The sequence below is a fragment of the Sciurus vulgaris genome (genome assembly GCF_902686455.1).
Source record: "Sciurus vulgaris genome assembly, chromosome: 15".
NCBI classification, from domain to species: Eukaryota; Metazoa; Chordata; class Mammalia; order Rodentia; family Sciuridae; genus Sciurus; species Sciurus vulgaris.
Genome location: NC_136476.1, coordinates 83869206 through 83891920, shown reverse-complemented (window position 1 = coordinate 83891920; position 22715 = coordinate 83869206). Strand labels below are relative to the sequence as shown.

At 42.7% G+C, this 22715-nt stretch overlaps 1 protein-coding gene, 1 long non-coding RNA gene and 1 pseudogene across 3 annotated transcripts in view; 2 read left to right on the top strand and 1 right to left on the bottom strand.

Moving 5' to 3' along the window:
• The window catches only part of LOC306645526, a 187121-nt gene that overhangs the window by 14142 nt on the left and 150264 nt on the right, over window positions 1-22715 (top strand). The window lies entirely within an intron of this gene.
• SPTAN1 (spectrin alpha, non-erythrocytic 1) overlaps window positions 1-22715 on the bottom strand; it is a 67759-nt gene that overhangs the window by 40247 nt on the left and 4797 nt on the right. The window contains 17 exon segments of the mRNA XM_079113447.1: window positions 226-348; window positions 538-781; window positions 1135-1316; window positions 1810-2014; window positions 2200-2355; window positions 2496-2573; window positions 3095-3205; window positions 4031-4168; window positions 4871-4972; window positions 7492-7627; window positions 8319-8473; window positions 8552-8696; window positions 8867-9000; window positions 11022-11168; window positions 11422-11562; window positions 15503-15628; window positions 16877-17116. Coding sequence (XP_078969573.1) covers window positions 226-348; window positions 538-781; window positions 1135-1316; window positions 1810-2014; window positions 2200-2355; window positions 2496-2573; window positions 3095-3205; window positions 4031-4168; window positions 4871-4972; window positions 7492-7627; window positions 8319-8473; window positions 8552-8696; window positions 8867-9000; window positions 11022-11168; window positions 11422-11562; window positions 15503-15628; window positions 16877-17116 — 2563 coding nt within the window.
• Window positions 4981-6905, top strand: LOC306645517 (annotated as a pseudogene). Its single transcript has one exon. The product of its transcript is annotated as an uncharacterized misc_RNA (transcript).

Below are 22715 nucleotides of genomic sequence, written 5' to 3'. Positions count from 1 at the left end.
TCTCACTGCTACATCAAGAGGCACTGTCATCCCCACTGCATCCCTGTCTTACAGATAAGAAATGCAGGTTCAGCAAGGGCGAGGCCTGGCCAACATCACACGGATAGGAAGGAACAGAGATAGACTCGCTCCACTGTCCAGTCTGCTGTGTGCAGTCCACATATGTAACCAACCAGGAGGAGGGGAGAGCAGAGCAGGCCACGCTCACTGCCCACAACCACTCACCTTCCTCCACCATAGCATTTCCCTTTTGAGTCACAGCCTTGATGCGGGGTTCATGTCCGGCAATTTCTGCTTGTAAAGCTTGATGTTTCTTTAACAGATTCTGGACTCCAATCAAATCCTTGCCTGAAAGCAGAAACCATTCCCTTGTCATCCAGTCACAAAAAGAGAAGCCACCCTGAAACTCACTCACAGCTCATACCAGGCTTCTACTGCAGTAAAACTGGCCTTGCTCCCTCTGGCACGTGTCCCCTTTATGCAATAGTGGCACAGCCCTTCCACAGCTTGAATCCCACCTGCTGGGGGAACACTAACCTCTGTTGGTAGATGCGGCAATGGGTTCTTTCTCTCGAATCCATGTCTCCTCATCTTCCACATCACGGAAAAGTTGCTGCAAACGCAGAGAATCTGCCAACTTCTGCTTCCGGGCAATCATGGGTTCCTTGAGAGCTTCGTAGCGAGCCACGAGGGCTTCCTGCTTCTTTTTGATATTTTCAGCATCAAAATGGCCAGCATCCTGGAACTGGCGGGCCTGAATGGTGATGCCATCAATTCGATCCTGGGACGAGGAGAGCACAAAGCCTTAAAAAGCTTGAACCAGTGCTGCATGACTATGCAGAGGATGCTTCTAGGTTGACTTTATTACTTTGGGTGTGGTTCTGTCACATAGGAAGAAAAATCAACATGGTGTTTTTCCCATCCTGAGAGTACTCTTTCTGTCATCTCCTTCCCTCACTTTAGGCTCCCTAAAAGCTTTGAAGAAGTAAATTCATTTGAGAGCATTCCCTAAGACACCCGAAGATGTCCCTCCCTCCCAGTGCCTGTCTCATCTTGACTGAAGATTCTTGCTACCCTTCCCTCCTGTCACCTGAGCAGTTACCGCCCCATCTCCAGGCCCAATTCATACTTCACCTGATGAGCAGCCACATCTGCCTCCAATAGAGCATGCTTCTTCTGGAGGTTCTGGACATTGGTAAGGTCTTTGCCATAATCATCCGAAGCCAAGTGACCTTCCACTTCATACAGCCACAATTCAATGTCCTCAACATTGCGATTAAATTGCTGTTGCTGGTTAGCTTCACGAAGCTTTATTCCTGCCCAGAGAGGTAAGTTTAACTGTCTATTGGTTTACATGATCCTTCCACCAACACTGCTCATGAATCATGGTATGCTGGTGATGGACTTTGAGTCAGAACGTTAAGTTACTGCTTCACTTTCATCACAAAGGTCAAGAAAACCTAAAGTGCACAGTCTGCCCCACCTCCTAGAGGCTAAACAGGAAGCTACCTGGAAAGCAGTCTAACACTACAAAGTAAGGGCACTTGGGAATTATTAAATGCCCTTGGCTCATAGATGAGCCCTGATTTTCACTGATGAGGCCCAATTCATTCCTTTCTGGCTTCCCCAGCAACCAGCACATTCAATTGCACTTACCAAATCAGCAAAGCATCAAGGACCCAAGTTAACTCCTGCACAAGACATGCTCCATGTGCCCCAAATCATCTCCATTCCTTCCCTGGGTGGTTTATATCCCTAGAACACTTTACTCCAAATGTTCCTGTCACCATCTAGTATGAGATTTTCTACCTTTCAGTTCGGTGGCCTCTAGTAGCTTCTTCCATAAACTGATGACCTCATTCATACGTGCTGCGACTTCATCTTTGGCATAGTGGTTGACGTCTATCAGCTTTTGCCCAGCCTTCTCCAGGGCATCAATGCGACTCTGGTTTGCTGATAGCTCAGCCTCAAAAGCCTGATGCTTCTGTACCTTTCCTTGCAGGTTGGATGGGTCCTGCCAATGAAAGAGTAAAGCATCCTTTCTGAAACCTGAATATGTCAACTTATCCTGAGCTGCCCCCCTAATTATCTTTATGAAGGGGGGGGTTTGCATAAAACAGTTTATGTTAAATAGTTCAGTTTGTGGAATTCTGCTTCTTTAGCCACAACTGGTTTACCCAAGTGCTAATGGCATATTACTTTATAGGCTTCATCGGTGGCAGTTTTCATCTTCTCATTGACCCAACTCTTGAGTTCATCAGAATCACGGAAAAACTGTTGCAGGTGGAAGGAATCAGCAAGCTGGGCCCTGCGATGCATGGCTCGCTCGTGGAGGGCATTACGGCGGCTCAGCAGCTGAAAGACAGGGAGCCCTGTGAATCTTCAGTTCCTATTCCCAAAAAGATGTGCAGCTCAAGAGGCTGGACTGCAGTGACTGTCTTTGAAGATACATCTGCATACAGCAAGGAAGGAGCATGAGAAACCCTGGAACTTACAGCATCTCGGCGAGTGGCCACATCATCCATTGCATAGTGGTTGTTCTGGATTAGCTTGGTTGCAAACTCATCCAGTGCCTAGGAAGGAAGAGGAGAGCTATCACTGTGAGCACTATTCCTCCACCTGGCCTCTAGACAGGTCACAAAATGCCCCAACCTCAACATGAGCCAAAGTTCACCCTACAGTTGACAATGACAATATTTTCCCATAATTTGTAAGGTTTTGCTTGATATTTTTAGCCAGAGAGAATAAGACTTCTCACTGCATTTAAACCTAGAGATATAAGCTACAGTATGAGGACCTGACAAGCAGCAGACAAAGGTTAACAGCCTTCTAATTCTTGCTTCTAGGATGTGTTTTCAATAGAAAACTAGTTTTAGTGAAAGGGAAACCTCAATTTGTAGACACACATCAAGTAAGTGAATTCCTTCTATAAAGCTGTGTTACATCCTGCACAAGATGGGATTTTTCAGGAGATTTTAAAGCACCCCCAGGAGTCCCTGCACAAAGCCCCTTCATTAAATTGGCTCAGGAACCTTTTAGGAAAAGAAGAAATTCCTGGTTACTTTAACGATCACGTGACAATAAGAAATCTTACCGTGATCTTTTCCTCCTGGGCGCTAAGGGACTTCTCAAAGTCCTCATGCTTCTTGAGAAGTGCCTCCACACTATCCAAGGAGTCTCCCAAGTCTTCATTCAACAGGAATGCCTTACAGAAAGAAATGAGAGTTAGAATCACATCGCATTCTTTGATCTTCTATGACTCAAAAGTGAAGGATACTTTGGTCAAAATGCAAAAAGAAGAAAAGTGATTCTATAGCCTTTAAACCTCTGAGATCTCTTCTGGAAAGTCTAAGGTCCTCTCAGATTCATTTAAATTCATTCCAGTGGGGCTCAGGGTGTAGCTCAGTGCTAGAGCGCTTGCCTTGCATATGTGCAAGGCCCGGTTCCATCACCAGCATAAAAAACAAAAAAAAGTAAAAACAAAACCCGAGTCAGCAACACTGCTGTGTCATCCTTGTTTCATATTCTACTAAAACCTTTTTTCAAATAGCTTTTGATGCTGCTCTTAGATTTAGATTACGCAAGATGCTAATTCTAAGAACTGAACTCTCCTTTTCAAGCCAGATGCAGTGGTGCATGTCTGTAAACCCAGCAACTCTGGAGGATGAGGCAGGAGGATCACAAGTTCAAGGCCAGACTCAGCAACTTAGCGAGTCCCTAGAAAACTTGGTGAGGCCAAAGAAAAGAGTACTAAGGGAAAAACAAAAACAAATGAACAAAACCCCCTCCTTTTCAGTAGAAAGTTTTACATCCTAATAATCTAAAAAAATAGGGCCTTTTCCAAGTGCCCTGCCATCTCAGCAGGGAGGGATGCTGGCAGAGCCAACAGAAGCCTACTCAGGCCTCTGCCGGCTCTGCTTGAACCAGAGCTGAAATGCCACCGAGTTCCTGAAACAAACTAAGCAAACCATAAGAAAAGTGGTGGGCACAGCCCTCGTTTCAGAAGCTTGCAAGGTTTCTGCTCAGTTACCTCTTGCTTGCTCATCCAGTTGTCCACCTGCTCAGTGTCACGGTAGAAGAGCTGCAGGTCCATGCACTGCTCATACTGCTGCCTGCGCAGCTCCCACAATTCTAGCAGGGTGGCTCTCTCGTCCGAGAGGATGGTCAGCTTGAGGGACAGGAAGCAAGGTCAGCCTCATGCTTTCTGGTCAGCCACAGCACTGTCTGGGGATTCTAGTACTCATGCTAACCTTCAGGCCCTTTTCTGATTTGTAGAAGGTAAGAAGTTACACGCACTTGTACGTGTAAGCTTTGTCTCAAGAAATAGAGCGCTGTGTACATGTACATTAAATGTAAGAGGGATGGCCCTGTTCTGATTAACCTGGAATTAATTTATTATCACATTATCACAAATGATTTTAGGTAAAAATGCCAAGTAGACTTCTAGGTGAAAGCAAAAAGGCTCCATTTGAAAGTGAAGACCTCTAACGGTAGAGGAACTCTCAGCTGAGAAACGTCAGTTGAGTGGATGCTTCATAAAATCTGTTCAAGAATGCTCTAGATTTATGTTGTAAACACCTATCTCCTCTTTGCTCTAACTATAGAAACCAGACTAGCTTTCTGTAAAGTCCCTTTTAAATAAGAGATATGTCACATAGGTTCCAAAAAGAAAGTTGTCTTTGGGACCAATCAGCATACTGTACACATACACTTTTTCAAATTTCTCAAGGGAAAAACTGCTACTTTGTAGGCAGAAGCTTGGGCCATGTTCTCATTCATGATGGTGAATGCCACTTTTGGACACTGAGGGTCACATAAGAACCTTAGGAGCCTGGCTTCCTCTTCATGAGCCCCTTTGCCCCTCTCTCACCTTCTCCCGTACTTCGTCCGAGGCATAGTGATCAGCAGCCAGCAGGGCCTGACCTGACTCCTCTGCAGACTTAAAGCTGTCTTCATGAGCATCGATTTCACCCTGTAGAGAAAGAGGTAGTTTATTCCCAGCAACTTGCAAAATAAAAATAAGTTGCTAGATTTCAAACAATCATTCCAAGTCAAACTACCATATATATCAGTTTGGGTCATCAAACATGAAAGCACCACAGACTGAGACCACTGACTGAGAAGTCCTTTCCACTGGCTCTGTAAGGCCCCTCTGTCATTCATCAGGTTTCCACCGGCCTATGTGTCTTCCGCATGACAAAGGGATTTGTTTACTATGATCTTCTAGTACCTTGTACGATAAATCCCTTCCCTCCCTGACCATGTTCTTCAAAACTATCTCAACTGCTGGGCCAGTGAGACCCTGACTTAAAAAAAAAATAAAAAGGGTTGGGATGTAGCTTGATGATAGAGTGCCTCCATGTTCAATCCCCAGTACAAAAACAAAGAAAAATAAAGAAAAAAAATTAGCTATTTTTGAACTTTTTGCTTCCAAATATTTTTTTAATCAGCTTATTTATTCCACATACACATACACCCCTGGCTGGACTTTTGACTGAAATTTCATTGAATGCCCAGGTCCTGCAGAGAATTTGTATCTTTGTAAGAGATCATTCTATTCAAGCATTACACAAATCATTCTGCCTATTCAGTTCTCCCTTAGGGGCTGGGGATGTAGCTTAGTAGTAGCACAGCTGCCTAGCATGTGAGAGGCCCTGGGTTCTATCCCCAGTATGGGACAAGAGATAAGTACCCACTGCCCTCCGTATAGTTGGACGTGGTGGTACATGCCTATGATCCTTGCTACTCAGGTGGCTGAGGCAGGAAAACTAAAAGTTCTAGCCAGTCTGAGCAATTTAGTAAGACCCCCAACTCAAAATAAAATACAGCCTTTTCCTGGCTTCATGATCCTCTGGGCTCTACCCCACCTGCTCTCCCAGTCAGTGCTCCAGCTTTCACAGCGCTTTCCTTGCACCTGTCTGAATCCTCCCCGCAGGGCCTTCAGCCCACAGTACCCAACCCTTTCCTTCCTGGCACAGCCCGCAGTGCGTGGCACCAGCACCATGCTCTTCTACTCCTTTTTCAAGTCGTTTGTAGGCCAGGCTGTGGTCGTGGAACTCAAGAATGACCTGAGCATCTGTGGAATCCTCCATTCTATGGATCAGTACCCCAACATTAAACTAACTGACAGCAGTGTTACAGACCCTGAAAATATCCTCACATTATCAGTGAAGAACTGCTTCCTCCGGGGATCAGTGGTCCATTATGTGCAGTTGCCAAGCAGACCAAGTGGACACACAGTTGCTACAGGATACAGCAAGGAAGGAAGCCCTGCAGCAGAAGCAGTGGTCACTGCTCCTTTTCCCATCCCTTCTCTACTGGTTACCCCAAAACCTCATTTCCCCTCAATACTTGAAGTGTTTGGTATTTTTTAAAATAGTTTTTTTCTTCTTAAAGGTATTTAGTGAATGATAGGAATAGCTAGGAGTAGCTCTCCTCTGTTGAGAATGGAAAGATAAATAGGCTGGGGAACTGCAAAGCCTTCCCTGTCCTGAGCACGTCTTTCTCACTCCTTCCCTGGAGATGATGATAGAGTTTTCTAGGTCTCACCAGGGCAGCATATCATTTTGGGGATGGAAGGAATCTGTCCCACACTGGGAATAAAATTTCTGATGCAAATTTGAAAAATCTGATTTAAAAAAAAGGGGCTGGGATAGATGAAGTAAAGCACTTGACTGCTATGCTCAAGGACCTGGGTTCCATCCCAGCATCTCTCTCACACACACACAAAACACACTCAACTTTTCCTTTAATGTCTTTCAACAAAGTTTTATAACTTTCTTCCTGAATGTCCTGCGTAACTTTCTTGTAAGATTTATTTCCAAGTACCTATATCATTATTAGTTAGAAAACCTACCCCCTTTTCAAGTAAAGCATAGAGAGCTGGGGATACAGCTCAGTTGGTAGAGTGCTTGCCTAGCAAGCACAAGGCCGTGGGTTCAATCCCCAGTACCGCCCCCCCCCCCCAAAAAAAAAAAAAGCATAGCATAGTAAGATCTTATATAAGGGGCTTGGATTGTAGCTCAATGATAGAGTGCTTGCCTAGTATGTGTAAGGCACTGGATTCAATCCTCAGCACCACAATAAAAAGATAACTTGTCCATCTACAATATAAAAAAAGAAAAAATGTAGGAAAAAAAAATCTTGTATAAGTAGTTTTCTATGGAATATACTTTGGTGAAACATCAGAAGAAATTTAGATTTATTCAAATCAACTATGAAATTCAGTATTTAAATACATTTTTAAAGATGGTACAGATAGATATGCAAAATAGTGGCACCTCTACCTTGTCAAAGCTCACCTCTTCTTTTATGGGTCACAGGTTCCTACTCTAGGAGCAGGTAGAGCAGGTCTCCAGAGGTAAAACCAACAAGCCTTACAATGAAAGTCACCTGGGAATATGTCCCAATAATTTCAACTCACAGGCTTTCCAGTGATGTACTGACATGATATCTGCTAATGTTTTCACTTCTGGAAGATCCTGCTATTACCTTGTGCTCTTGGTGTCTATCCAGCAGGGCCTCAGCTCCGGCCACATCATTGGCAAGCTCATCTGCATTGATGAGGGCTTTCATCTCAGTCACCCAGCTGGTGAGGTCCCGGAAGTCAGCAAGGAAACGCTGAAGCCTTAGGGAAGCCAAAGGTATATCATTAGATGCCTCCACTGGAGGTCCCAGAGTGGAAGATGATGGCCTCCCTAAAGCTCTGAACTCTACATTCTCAGATGCCTAACCATACAAACTATAGTCTTGGGAAATAGAATATTCTCTCAATCTAGCCTGAAAGGAAAGCAAGAGGAGGCTAAATCCATCCTTTGAGACAGCTTCTATCACTATAATGCCTCAATCTTGTCTCACATTTTTTGCTTATTTGTTTTTAAGATAGGGTCTCCATATGTTGCCCAGGTGGTCAATGTCCCACATTTTTAACTATACTTTTATTCCCAGGGTCAACCTCAGGTCAGTAAGAAGCATTCTTTTCCTTTCCAATACTTGATTTATTCAATTTTTATAATAGAATATTTCAGTGATGCTCTAAGGGGATATTTCCACTTCTATCAGCCACAATGAAGTGAAAGGATGGAAGAATACATAAAGTCCTAAAAGCTAAATATATCCTACACTTTATCAAGTTTCTGGTCTCCAAACAAATATAGGTGAGAAAAAATGATCTGCATTTTCTTAGTAGGTGTTACCTGGCAGGGTCTATAAGACGGTCTTAGTACATAGAACTAACTGACCCTTCACTCTGCCCTCCCCTTCTCTGGATAATAAAGTCAAATGATCCTAGTTCTTAAACACTGGTGGATTATTTTCACCTGTATGAATCATTGAGTCGTGCATGTCTCTCTGCTGCCAGGGTGCGGATCTGCTCCCAGTTTGTAATAAGCTCTTCTCGCTTCACTTGGATCTGGGTGGCACTCAGTGGGTGGGACTGCTGCAGACGGTCAGCCTCAGCACACAGGGCTTTGACCTAGAAATACACTCTGTCAGAACCATTCTTGAGACCCTTGGTAACTTATTTACAGAAACAGCGGTTTTCAAAACCAACCTTGTCCTCTAGAGCAGCAAGATCTCTCTCCAGACCCTCATGCTTCCGAAGCAGAGCCTGAACACTTGCCAGGTCTCGGCCAAAATCATCTGAGGCCATTAACTGCTCCTTTTCCTTTATCCAACTGATTGTCTCATCCACATCCCTATGGAATAGAAGCACCTGTTATCCCACAGTTATGATGACTCTCCACAAGAACAAGAACCACACAGACCAAGACTGGTCAACTCTTGCAACTTATCAGCACATGCCATGGACTTTCCTAAGCCCTTCCCAAGTGACACCCATGCTCCAGAGCCCACTCTGGGTTGGTACCTGTTAAAGCGCTGAACCTCGGCAGCCCCAAACAGCTTCCCCTGTCTCTGAAGAGCCAGTCCCTTCAGCCTCTGCCAGGCTGCGTTCACTTCATCCTGCTTGGTCTTGATGAGTTCCTCCTCAGGGTGCTGTTCCTGAACAGGGAAGAGGATGGATTTACCTGACATCTCTGGCTCCTCCAACTAATTACCCTGGAATTGGTTCCTCCAACTACATATGTAGACAAATCTTCATCATAATGAAGAAAGTCTTAAAAGAGGAAACACTTGTCTTCCATGGGAAATGAAGTGAAATGCGGTTGGGCTCAAGTGATTGCTAGTTTCCTCTTATACAGAAGGGAAGCTGTTAGCAGTCCCTTGGAGCAGTTACTTAGTCTACGAAGAGGTTAGTGTAGCAGTACTGGGCACTTTGACTCCAACTCTGTACAAGCTCCATCAATACACCCAACTACCCCATGTCCTTGAAAATCTAGTATCTCAAATGTTTATAAGGTTGTTAAGCATTGTTGTCCACACACATCTTCAGGGCTCACAGGTTTGTTCCTGGCTTCACACAACAGGCAACAGGTTAAGTTTCCTTCCCCCACAACCAAATTTTATTATTATTGTTATACATTTTTTAGACAGGGTCTAAGTTGCTGAAACTGGCCTCAGATTTGCAATCCTCATGCTTCAGCTTCCTGTATTATAATTTTTTTTAAGTTATCAATGAACCATTATTTTTATTTATTTATTTATATGTGGTGCTGAGAATCAAACCCAGTGCCTAACACATGCTAGACAAGCACTCTACCACTGAGTCACAACCCAAGTCCATATTTTCTTTTGTTTTAATTAAAGATAACGTGTCAGCTTGGTGGCAAACACCAGTAATTCCAACAATTCAAGATGCTGAGGCAAGAGGATCTCAAGTTCGAGGATAGCCTGAGCAACTTAATAGGATCTTGTCTCAAAATAAAAATTAAAAGGACTGGGAATGTGGCTCAGTGGTAAAGTGCCCCTGGGCTCAATCCTTAGTAGCAATAAACAAACAAACAAACAAACAAACAAAAAATAAATAACTACTTCACATAAGGTGAAGCATGTCAGGGTGTGGGGATCCCCTTGTGAGATCATGGGGTTGGCCTGACTGTTCTCCAGCACAACCTTGGGATGGCTCAAGATCTGTCTTGGGACACTGTCTCTGGGGAAGGGTAAGGTATTTCTGAAGAATGCTATTCATTAATCACCGAACAGAAAAGGGGCAATTATCAGCCACGAAGCACATCCATATATTTAAAATCTATGCCCCCATCCCCAAAGCAAATACTCTCCACTTTCTCCTATTTAATGACTTTGGAGCAGTTGAATTCTGTAGAGGAAGCACAGCTGATGGAACTGTACAGTGGAATCTGAGGAAATGTTGTCTCACCCGCTTAAGGGTTCCACAGCTAGTATTGTACATCTTACTCACATTCAAACTAGGTTCCCACCGGCTCCTAAGAGAGCCCATGGAAGCGTCCATAAAAAGGAAGAGATGTATATTAACTAAAAGGAACTAATTTAAAACATTTTTATTTGTTTAAAAAAAGTAAGGGATGGCCATGTCTGTGATCTGTGACTTGGGAGGCTGAGGCAGGAGGACTTCAAGTCAGAAACCAGCCTGTGTAACTTAGTAAGACCCTGTTTCAAAATTAAAAATAAAAATGGCTGGAGATGTAGTTCAGTAGTAGTAAAGCACCCCTAAACTCAATTCCTAGGACCAAACATAAAATTAAAAATTAAATAAAATAAAAAGGGAAGGGAGGAACAATTGGCTGTGGTGGACTTCTGCCAACACCTACCAAGAATTTGCCACCACACCCTTGTCTGAGAAACCCAGAGACCAGACTTTAGCAGCCCAATAAAAGTTTCACCCAACCCCACCCAAAAGTGGGTGGAGGAGACAGATCAAATGAACTCTGCCCTTCCTGCCCCAGGCCACAAGTTAAAAAGCTTGCTCTCAATTAGGAGTAATCAGTATGAGGTCTGACTTACTTAAATCTGAACAAAACTCCTGGATATGCTTATAAAGACTTGCTCACTTAAAAATTAGGGGTCATCAAAATTTACTTCTGAAAATATTCAAAGGTTAACATGCTGCTGCTATGAGAAGCACATAGTACATTGCTAGTTACCTGGATGAGTTTGGCAGCAAACTGGCTCACTTCATTAACTCTTTCTTCATGAGCAGCTAAGTCTGTTTGAAATTCTTCAAATTTCTTCTGTAGAACCTCCACATGCTCTAGGTCCTGGCCCAGCTCCTCAGAAGTTACAATTGCTTCCTATTCAAAGACCACAATAGAGCCAGAGTCACAGCCCACAGCTGATAGCAAAGGTTCCCAGAAACTTATCAAGAAGCAGACACAGATTAGTTGTAGTGGACAGTTTTTTGTGCAGTTTCTGATGTTGGTCCTATCACAGCACTCTGTTCCAAAGATCCCAGGTTTCAAAGTTACACAATATAAGGTCCCTAGAGAGCTGCTGGAGACACAGTAGTCCCACTCCCACCTTCAAATCTTCCCTCCCAAAATGTACCTTGTCATTGATCCAGTCCATCACGTCCTCACACTCCCGCAAATACTGCACCAACTTCTGGGCCTGCAGCAGTTTGACTCCTTTCTCCCGCATCTTCTCCAAAAGCAATTCCCACTGCCTGTGCAGCTCTAGCAAACGACTCTGGATGTTACAAATCAGATTTTTAATTGGATTTCAACTGGCTCTGAGGGATCTGGCTCTTCCAAAGAGTTTTGACAAGTCACAGCTAACTCCATGGGGCTCTGAACAAAAAATATTTTAAAAAGATAATCCCTAAACTAGAAGTCACAAATTTGTAACTGAAAGTAGGTAAAAGTACATACTTCATAGTGGTTTCACTGATCTTACAGTTACAAAAGGAGCTTTCATAGATAAGTTTATTCCAGTTTACCTCAAGAAAATTACTAAATTATGATTATATATTAATCATCATATAATTAACAGTATTAATAAATGATTAAAGCAGTATTCCAAGGCCAAAAGACTATTGGCAAGGACATAAGAAATTAACATGGAAACTAGTAAAAATTACTGATAGGTGTATTCTGAATTAACGAATATATGGGGAAAAAACAGAGAAATAGGTCCTATAGACATCATAAATGTAAAGATCGTTAGGCACAGTGGCATACTCTTGTAATCTCAATGACTTGAGAGGCTGAGGCAGGAGGATCCAGCATTGGAAGCTAGCCAGGCAATTTAGCAAGACCGTCAGCAATTTACAAAACCCTAACTCAAGATAAAAAGTAAAGGTGGGCACAATGGCATATGCTTGTAATCCCTGTGACTTGGGAGACTGAAACAGGAGACTTATCAGTTTGAAGTCTGACTCAGTGACTTAGTGAGGCCCTCAGGGACTTAGTGAGACCCTGTCTCAAAATAAAAAATTAAAAAAAGGGGCTGAGATACAGCTCAGTGGTAAAGCACCCCTGGGTTAAATCCCCAGTACCAATACATAAATAAATAAATAAGGGCTGGGGACATGGCTCAGTGGTAGAGCTCCCCTGGGTTCAATCTCCAGTACAAAAAAAAAAAATGAAGATTATGATGTACAAGAGGAAATCTTAGGATAGAAGTAGGGCGGATGGAGCTCTGATAGTCATCAGTTATCAGAAAGGACTTCTGGCAGAAAAGGGTTTGGAGGTCTGTGAAAAAATAGTTGTGGAACATTACATCTCAAGGTAGTCTTAATTCAAACTTCACCCAAACACATTCACTTCCCAGCATCTTTGGGTGCTCACAGCACAGGGCCAGCAGTGACTTAAGAAGAGGGGGAAACTGCTTAGCATTTAAGCTTGGGGCTGCATTCTGATATTCTAATGCAACCTCTGCGGCCCTTGATGCACATCCAAGATACTGGGAATTTCTGTGCAACACTGACAGGCAGAGGTCGACCAAACAGAAAGAGTCAAACAGGAAAAGAACCAGAGTCTGGAATCCATCCATCAATGAGATGCTACACAGCAAAGAAAAAAAAATCCTGAAAGCCAGGGGACAGCGTGGGCAGTCTCTCTCAGAAATAAGAACGGATGTTTCCCCAGTAAGGAGAGAGCAGTAGGAAAATGAGTGCTCACACAAGTCACTTCCGCCTGTGGGTGAAAACTGTGCCACCACTAAGAAGGAAGTGAAAGGCAATCCACAGCAACCAACAGCAACCAGTGCTCCACCTACTCGGATATGGGACCCAACGTGGGTGGCGGTGACTATGGGGCGCCACGCCGTCCGGTACGGTGTGAAAGTCTAAACCAGTGACAGACAGGTTATGCAGGACACAGACACAACCTACACACCACCCACCTTCCTCCGCGCTAACTGCTGCCTGCCAAGCCACGTTGCGGAGTTGGGACAAATAAGCTGCCAAGGCAGGATCACCATGGGAACCGTGAGTACCAGAGCTCTCCCTGCTCAAACTGAGAAGGAGGCAGACCAGAGAAAAACCTTCCATCCTCAAGTTCGTGAGACTGTTAGTCTCACGAATTTCATTTTCACATATTCAAGACTCAGGCAAGGCCGGTTTTGTCTGATCTCATAAATCCTGCAGGTAGAGAGTCCACCTTCACAGGCTTCCTATTGTTTGAGAGCATGAGTGGGCAGGGAGGCAGGTGCACTTCAGAAACAGTGCCGGCAGGGTGGAGAAGAAAGCCTGGTTCTGACTCAGGTGAATTTCTCAACAGAGGTATGAGCCAGCAGCTGGAGCTTTTAGAGATACAGGTGGAAGAAAAATTAAGGTAAGAACATAGGAACAGGGGCTGGGGTTGTGGCTCAGTGGTAGAGCCTGTGCCTCGCATGTGCGAGGCACTGGATTCCATTCTCAGCAACACATATAAATAAATGAATAAAATAAAGGTACATCAACAACTAAAAAAATAAAAATTAAAAAAAGAAGAATACAGGGGCTGGGATTATTAAAAAAAAAAAAAGGAGTGAAATAAAGACTGGAAAAAAAAAGAGCAACGAATTGTAACTAGGAAAAGAAAGGAAGAGACTGAAATTCTAGTTGTATCATCTACTTAGCTGTGGGAATTTGGGGCAGGTTACTCAAAACTCTCTGAGCTTCAGTTTCTACTGCTCCATGATATGGAGATAATGGCCACTTTGCAAATTTATTGTGAAGATTAGAGATTAGCAAAGTGTCTGTACACTAATAGCTCCTGGACAAATAGTATTTAACAGTATTTTTAATGTTGCTTTAACAAGGACACCAAACAGGGCAGAAGGTACTAATGGACATGAATGATGTCAACTTTGGGTCCTGGTCCTCCCCCACAGATTAATTACTGAAGCTATACATTTAGTCTATTTCTCCTATTCCCCTTCTGTGATTATGCTAATTATACTACCATGGAGCAACCCTGTTCACTTACGGGAAAACAACTTCCATCAAGGAAATAATAAGCAGACTAATTTTATTTACTTTAAGACTACATAAAAAATAGTGGGGGAAAGGGCACATAAGTACTTGCATTTAATTGCAGAGATGTATTACATAGCCAGAATGGGTTCAATGTAATTTAATAGTTGGTCATACAACATTTGGAACCCATTTTTATTTCCTATTTACAATCATTACTAGCAATACGTTAATAACGTTAACCACAAGCTTAAGGTTAATTGCAAGTTTTCAATGAGACTGCACAACAGAATATACATGAGACAACAAATATTTATTATTGAAAACCACTAGCATGGATCCTAAGGGAATGAAACTTCTGAAATACATCAGGCAAGAATAGGAGATGAAACATTTCTAGCTGGGGATAAAGAACGTAGCTTTCTTCTAAATCTTCAGGATTACTTGACAGGTCAAGGCACGGGAAAGGCTGGGCCCTCAATACAACTGTGGCTTTGGACACAAAGAACCAAGAAAATGCATAGATAGAAGGTATAGCTCTGATATAGGGAAGAGCACCTACTTAGAAGTTCAGACTCATTGTAAAGAGATTTGGGTTCCCTTAATACTCTGGCATTAGAAATGTGAAACAGAGAAAGAACAATTATTGTTCTAAGTCCAAAACAAACTAGACCAAAGAGTTTGAGGATATGTACCTCAAAGTTAGTCATATCATGTCACAGACAACAGGTGCCACAAGTCACTCCACAACTCTGGACCTTTACTGGCTTGCTGCCTAACCTCAATGAACCCCTCCAAGGGCAAGCCACCATGATTCAGACAGCAAGCTTGGAAAAACAGAACTTTCCACAGAGTAGCTGTGATTGTTCCTATTTAACTTTGCATCCTAATCCCCAAACTCTTCAATTTCACTAATACACTCTTCCCATCCAATTACCATCTGTAAATGTTAGAACTAATTGATGTGATTTCTTTAAAATAATAACATTCTAATTTGTTCTACCAAAAGAATATTATTTCTCACTGAATACACAACACTGGTTGTGTGAATCTGTCCTGAATCATACTACAAAGGTAGGATTTGAGCAACTCCTTCAGGAGCCTACAGATTCTCTAAAAGGCTAGAAAGGTCTATCACTTTAGAAACCCTAATTGACACTCAAGCATGAATGCAATTCCTCCTCCTCCCAGGCAAGGCCATCATCACTACCAGGTACCACTCATACTCACCCGGATGGTTTCAGATGCAAAATGCCCTTCTGAGATCATCAGGTTTCCAGTTTCATCCAGCTTGACAATGGCTCCAGAGTTGGCCTGCACTTCAGCTTCAAAGGCTTGATGCTTCTGAAGCTTTCCCTGGTGGTGGATGTGAAGTGAGACAGGTGTCACTACACTGCACTCACCTCTCTCGACCCACACTCCCTAGCTAGGAAGGTACTCAGTACCTTACCCACTCTCTATAGCTCACCTACTCAAGTACTCCACTGCACAGTGCATCTCCACTGCCCTTCTGGAAGCTTACCCACAAGGGCCTCTAACTTTGCAAACAGAATACTACAAAATATCCTAATTCTACTGTCTACCAGGAAGTATGTCTTTCTGTGGACATCCAGTCCCTTCTAGAAAATACAGAACAATACTGAAAGTCTTAGAAAGTCTTAGCACCCAGTGTTTACTCTTGAGTAAAGCACTCACACTCACAACATGACACCTTGTTCTCCTTGTTTTAGAAGTCACACTCTGATCCTGTCTGCATTCCATTTCTCAGTACCTCTTATTCATCAAGACCTGAACTGGGAAGAGGACTGCCCTCTCGACAAGTGTTCATCATTCTCTTTTACACTACTTTGGTGTAGCAAAAGAGCCCACAGGCCCAACTACTGCTCCACCTGCTACTAAAACAATTTTTAAAAGAAGTTTCTTGCCAAAATCAATGAGAAGGCTGAAATGGTAGCTTGGTGGCAGAATGCTTGCCTAGTATGCATGAGGCCCTGGGTTCCAACCCCAGCACATGCAGATGTGCACACACAAATGAGAAGTTTCCCTTTAACAAATTTACTGAGGTATAATGATATTACAAAATTCACACTTTCCTTTGGCTAAGACTTACTAAAGAGTCTTAAAGGGACTCATAACTATGAATCTTTGCTAGCAATAGCATTGTTAGCATGCCTTTCTCAAAAACACAGTCTAAGAACTCAGATATTCTCTGAAAAAAAGTAAAGGGTTACCAATGGTTTTAAGGCAGTGGATTGAGAACCATCAGTTTAAAAGCATCCAGAAGGGGCTGGGGAGATAGCTCAGTTGGTAGAGTGCTTGCCTTGTAAGCACAAGGCCCTGGGTTCCTGGGTTCGATCCCCAGCACCCCCCCAAAAAAAAAAAAAAAAAAAAAAAAAAAAAGCATCCAGAAGAGAAAAATTAATACCTGAAAAAATCCCACATTCACCCTTACTAAAATACAAGGGGCTTTTCAAGAACAGTGAGTCAGTCCTTCCTTATCTCCAATCTACATTTTTCCTGTTACCCAATCACTTTGTTCGATTTTTGGAAAAGAAACTTTGGGCTCTTGAATTTTGGTAGGAATCGCAGGAAGATCAAATATACCTGCAAGTTGGTTGGGTCTTTATAATTCTCATCAGAAGCAATCTGAAGTTTCTCCTGAATCCACTTCTCCAGCTCCTCAGCATCTCTTTGGAAAAATTGGAATCGATATGAATCTTCTAGCTTCTGACGCCGCAGGGTTGAGAGCTCCTTGAAGCGATGGTATCGGTCCAGGACCTGCTGCCGCCTCTCCTGGATGTCCTCAGCTGTTTCCAGCACCTTGACCCCACTTGGGTCCATTTTCTGAAAAGACAGCATGTCCTGAGATAAGTACTACAAGACACCAAGGCAGATTCAGTGGAACTAGCCTCTCTGAAGGAAAGAATGAATTATCAGAAAGTCTCAGCAGGCGAACTGAGAAGATAGTCTCTTCTAAGGATAGGACAACAAGGCCCTTACTAAAACACCTACTGACCTGGGCCCCTCAGAGGGGCCAGCAATGAAACCAAAGGAAAAAGGTAAGTAGAAGAATGATGTTTTTCTTTTTGTGGTTTTTCAGTACTGAGGATTGAACCCAGAGGTGTTCTGCCACTGAGTTGTATCTCTCGTCCTTTAAAAAAAAAAAGGGGGGGGGGGTGCTTTTTGTTGTTGTTTTTTAAATTTTTGAAAAAGGGTCTTGCTAAATTGACCAAGCTGGACTCAAATTTGTAATCCTCCTACATCAGCCTCCCAAGTAGCTGGGATTACAGGTGTGCACCACCACACCTAGCTAAGAACTGTTTACATTGCCAATTCTACAAGAGTTTTAAGGATTCAAAGGAAACACCAATGATGATCTTTAGAGAATTATTGATAAGTACATTCAAAAGTCCTTTCATCTGGTCTCTGCATTTCACTGTGTGGAGATTAGAATAAAATTACTATTCCTTCAGTTTTTCTATCTTTCCAGACCTCAGCCTGTTATTCAATGAAAGAAGTGATTATAAAATAACTGAGTCCTCAAAATCAATACCCAATAACACTTATCCTGAAAAAGTAGCTGAGTTCTCAGTTATTCTAAAATGTCAAGCCACATGTCTTCTTCAGATTATCAGATAGCCTAGGTGATGAAGAGACTTAATTTCATTTGCCTGTGAACAAATAAAATTACAGTTCCTGATTTTATGGGGAGGAGTACTGTGAAAGATGTTTTTATAAAGACAGGAGGTTGCACAGAGTCAACACTCATTTCGAGTTAACTATAAATGTAGGCTAACTGCACAGTGGTGCTTCCCTATACAATTCCATCTACCCCAACTATAAACCTTCAGATTTAGGGAGACTGTCATCAAATTTTAATGTCAAAAAGAGAATCTGATAGTGGGTGCAGTGATACACGCTTGTAATCCCAATAATTTGGGAGGCTGGGGTAGAAGGATTGCAAGTTTCAGTCTAACCTCAGCAACTTAGTGAGACCCTGTCTCAAAAAATAAAAAGGCTGAGGATGTGGCTTAGTGGTGGAGCACATCTGGTTCAGTTCCCAGTACCAAAAAAAAAAATAGAGAGCAAGAGAGAGAACTTGACCTATGTGATAAACCCAAAATATACTACTTGTACCTTTCAAGAATAAGGCACTTTATCCTATAACTAATTAAAGATCACAGAAGTAAACAGATTAATGACAAAAAACTTCTAAATTTGTCAGCAAGAGCCACCTTCCCTGTCTGTGCCTCAGTTCCCTAGAGTGACTAACAATGGCAGGTGAACATGACATGGTCTCCAGGCCCTTCCACCTTTTAAACTAGTCTATAGGGGGTAAGAAGCAAAACAGGTATTATGACCCTTCCAGCTCTTGTTCTATAATATATAAAAGATGTATACATTGTGTTACCCAGGAAACCACGGGGAGCTCTTCATGTTGTCTGCCTGGTATGCTACAGCTAATGGAAAGGACCAGCAGGCTGAGCATCAGGGGTGAAAGTCAGCAAGGGTACTGTCACATTGCAGTGGGAGGTGACAGCACAGTGAGACTGGGGAAAACCTGTGTGTCTGATCAGCTCTGAGGTCTCCCTTCCTCTGAAGAGACAGTCTCCCTTCCTCTGAAGAGACAGTCTCCCAGGTGAAAGGTCTGGGAGGTGATGTTAGTTATATCATACCTTCCAAATTATACTTCACACAGTCACCAGTTATTTTTGTTGTATTATTGTTTCTCCACAGTCTGATTTTTAACTATAAAAAGAAATGTTCTTTGCCACATCATTCCCAAACCTTTACAGCTCCCTTCTGAGAGAAAAGAAGTCTCCTCTCTAGCAAGACCTTTACCGCCTGGCCCAAAATTTCTCTGGTTCCTTCTCACCCATTCTCCCTACCCCACTGGATGCAGAAATATTCATTCTTCTCCAAATTACAATTCCTTGCAAAACTATAAGCCACAAACCCACGATTCCTTGGCCTAGAATGCCCCATCCCTTATCTGCAGGTGATTCCTATTTTATACTTAACACCCAGATGAAACAAAGCTGCACCCTTAAAAAAATGTACTTAGCCTGCTCCCTTTCCTCCTCAGATGCAATCACACTTTCTGTAGATTTGCAAGCTTCTGTATTCACTTGACACTGTACAATTATCCTGAGTAACCTCATCTTTGAATCCCTGATTTCTGGTATACACAGGTTGTTACAGCCTGGATCTGGAATATCCCCCAAAGGCTCATGTGTTGAAGGCTTGGTCCCCACTGCAGCTCTTGGAAGGTGTTCGGAACATGGGCTATAATCTCATCAGTGGATTAATCCACCAATGGATTCATAATTTGATGGCATTATTTGAAGGTGTAGAAATGTAGGAAGTGGGGCCTCCTTGGAGGAAGTGAGTCACTGGGGCATGCTTTGAGGGAGACGTAATGTCCCCAGCCCCTTTCTCACATTTTGCTTCCCAGCTGCTGTGAGGTGGCAGTTATGCTCCACCACACCCTTGTGCTAGGATGTTCTTCACACAAGGCCCAGAAACGATGGAGTCAGATGACCATGAACTGAAACCTCTGAAACCATGAGCCAAAAGAAGTATTTCAAGTTGTTTTTCTTAGGCATTTTGTCACATTCAGGATGAAAAGTTGACTAACAGAGAGGTCATTAAGAAACACTTGATGAATGTACAACCAACCACATACAGAGTACTTCCCTGAATCCACTTGCCAGGACGGAGCAAGGTCACAATAATGAAGCTTCCACTTCCCATATTGTAAAACTAGAATCCTGTCCAGGTACTAGGTTTATGACAAGGGCAAACAAAGAATGTGCTGACGAAAGCTACACAACTAGATGTCACCCTAATAAATAAGTATGAGTTACCAATCTTGGATTGACCACCTGGCAAGTCCTCTGAGGAAGCAGCTGCTCTCTTCACTGGCACAGGGTGGAACCTTAGGGAAACAAAGCTCAGGAAGGCACAGTTTTGTGTCCCCATTAGACAGCTGTGAGTGAAAAAGAATATATTGTTTTTCTTTTGTGATGCTAGGGAGAGAACCCAAGGCCTCTTATATGATATAGGTAAGCACTCTACCACTGAGCCACACTGTCAACCCTAAATATCTTATTATTATTACTATTTTTTTTTTTTTTTGGAGGGGGTGGCTGTTAGGGATTGTTAGGGATTGAGCCCAAGTCTGCTTTACTACTGAGCTACATCCTCAGTTCTTTTTATTTTTCATTTTGAGACCAGGTCTCCCTAAATTGCTGAGGCTGACCTCAAACTTGCCATTCTCCTGCCTCAGTCTCTCAAGTAACCGGAATTACAGGGGTAAATATCTTCTGGTATCTTTTTTAATTTTTATTTTTTTGTAATTGTAGATGGACAGCATGACTTTGTTTATTTTTATGGGGTGCTAAGGAACAAACCCAGTGCTTCACACATGCTAGGCAAGCACTCTACCACTGAGCTACAGCCCCAGTCCCAATATCTTTTGTTCTTAAAACAGACTTTTCAGGTCCATAAAACCAAAAATTAGAGTGACCTTGAGAAGCGAATAGCTAATAGCATTTAATTACTACAGGCAGTTCTGGATAACTCTGTACCCAAGTGCATCAGCCTAGTTTAGAGGAGGCTGGTGTGATGGGCTGACAGATCTGGCTCCATGAGAAAGTTATAGGCCAGACTATAAGGGAAATGACTAAACAGACTCCATTTTGCTCTGAGACTCCATGTTATGTAGGAATAAGTTTCTCCCATGGGAACACCCTGCCTCTGTACCCATCATCAGTTACTTAGTGTGACATGTTTAACAATACAAAATGACAATTCCTATGTAAAGAAAAATTGCTCTCTTTTGATTCCTATTGCTCCTAAACAATGTACCATGTGAACTGTGATTGTGTGGATGTTAGTAACCATTCTTTAGTTTGTACCTAGGTAAGGGTCATTTTTATCCACTTCTCCCTCTGTTGATGATTTCATGATGTTAGTTTGTAATTTCAAATCACAGCAACAGACACTTATGATTGATGTGATTTTTGGTATAAGAACCCCTACAACCCTATGGTTGGGGCTGTTCTCCCAACAGCCATTTTTGGGAGCACTATGTGAGACAGTCAGCCGGCCGGCTTAATAAAGACTCTCAAATTTGGACTTCTCAGTGGTGATTGGTCTGTTCTTAAGTTGCGCCCCATAACAGCTGGTTTCGGACAAGGATCACTACCATTGCCAGTCATGCTTACCATGAGCTCAAGGTGACAACTCATTTACCTTCTAGCTGTATCTCACACGGGCAGGGTCCATTTCCCAACTTGAAACACTCCCTTTACCTGGAACACACTTTTCTCTCCACCATTTAGTATCATCCAAGTCTTCCAAAGTCTAAAGCAGACCCCTTAGCCTCTGTGAAATTCACCTTATAGTGCTATCACCTTCTGCAAGTAATTATTTTTTTCTCTCTACCATATATATATTTATAAATTTTCTAAGGAGCTTGCAGCTCCTCAGGAACTACAGGAACTTTATTCACAGGCAGATTATGCACTTAGCAAACTTGGAAATAAAGAAACTACTATCACTTCAAAAACAATTTTTTTTTTTTTTTTTTTTTGTAAGGCTGGTAATGAATCCAGGGATGCTCTACCCTGAGCATCACACCCAGCTCTATTTTAATTTTGAGACAGGGTCTCCTAAGTGTTCCTGGCTGGCCTCAAACTATAGATCCTAGCTACTGTGCCTAGATGTTACTTTATAACTAGTCAGGAGACAAAGGTGCTCTGGAAAGCAAGTCGCAGAGCACAGAGTGTTTCAGGATTCTTTCTTTGGTTCCTAAACAAGCATACAAGAACCAGTGATTTTTTTTTTTTTTTTTTTTGGGTACTAGGGACTGCACCCAGGATCACCTGATCACTCCCCAGTCCTTTTTATTTTTAATTTTGAGACGGGGTTTCACTATGTTGCTTAGGGCCCTGCTAAGTTGCTGAGGAGGACCTGGAACTTGTGATTCTCCTGCCTCAGCCTCCTGAGTCACTGGGATTATAGGTATGAGCCATTGCACCAGCAAGAACCCGTGATTTCTAACATGACTGGAGTGGACACACTCTTTATTGATGGCTGTTTAATTATGTATTAATTTCTTTTACTCTCTCTTTTCCATCCTCACTTTGGAGGGGGGAAAAAAAAAAGAAGGAAAGTGAGGTATTAATCATTTAAAGAAATCAAGATGGGCATGGTGGCATGCAGTTGTAATCCCAATAATTTGGGAGGCAGGAGAAATGCAAGTTCAAGGGCAGCCTTGGCAACTTAGTGAGACTCTGTCTCAAAACTTTAAAAGGGCTGGGGATGTAGCTCATTGGTAAGAGCGTCCCTGGATTCAATTCTCAGTTCTCGAAAAAAAAAATTGAAAAATTATATCTTTAAAATTCAGTCTTGGGGGCTGGGATTGTGGCTCAGTGGT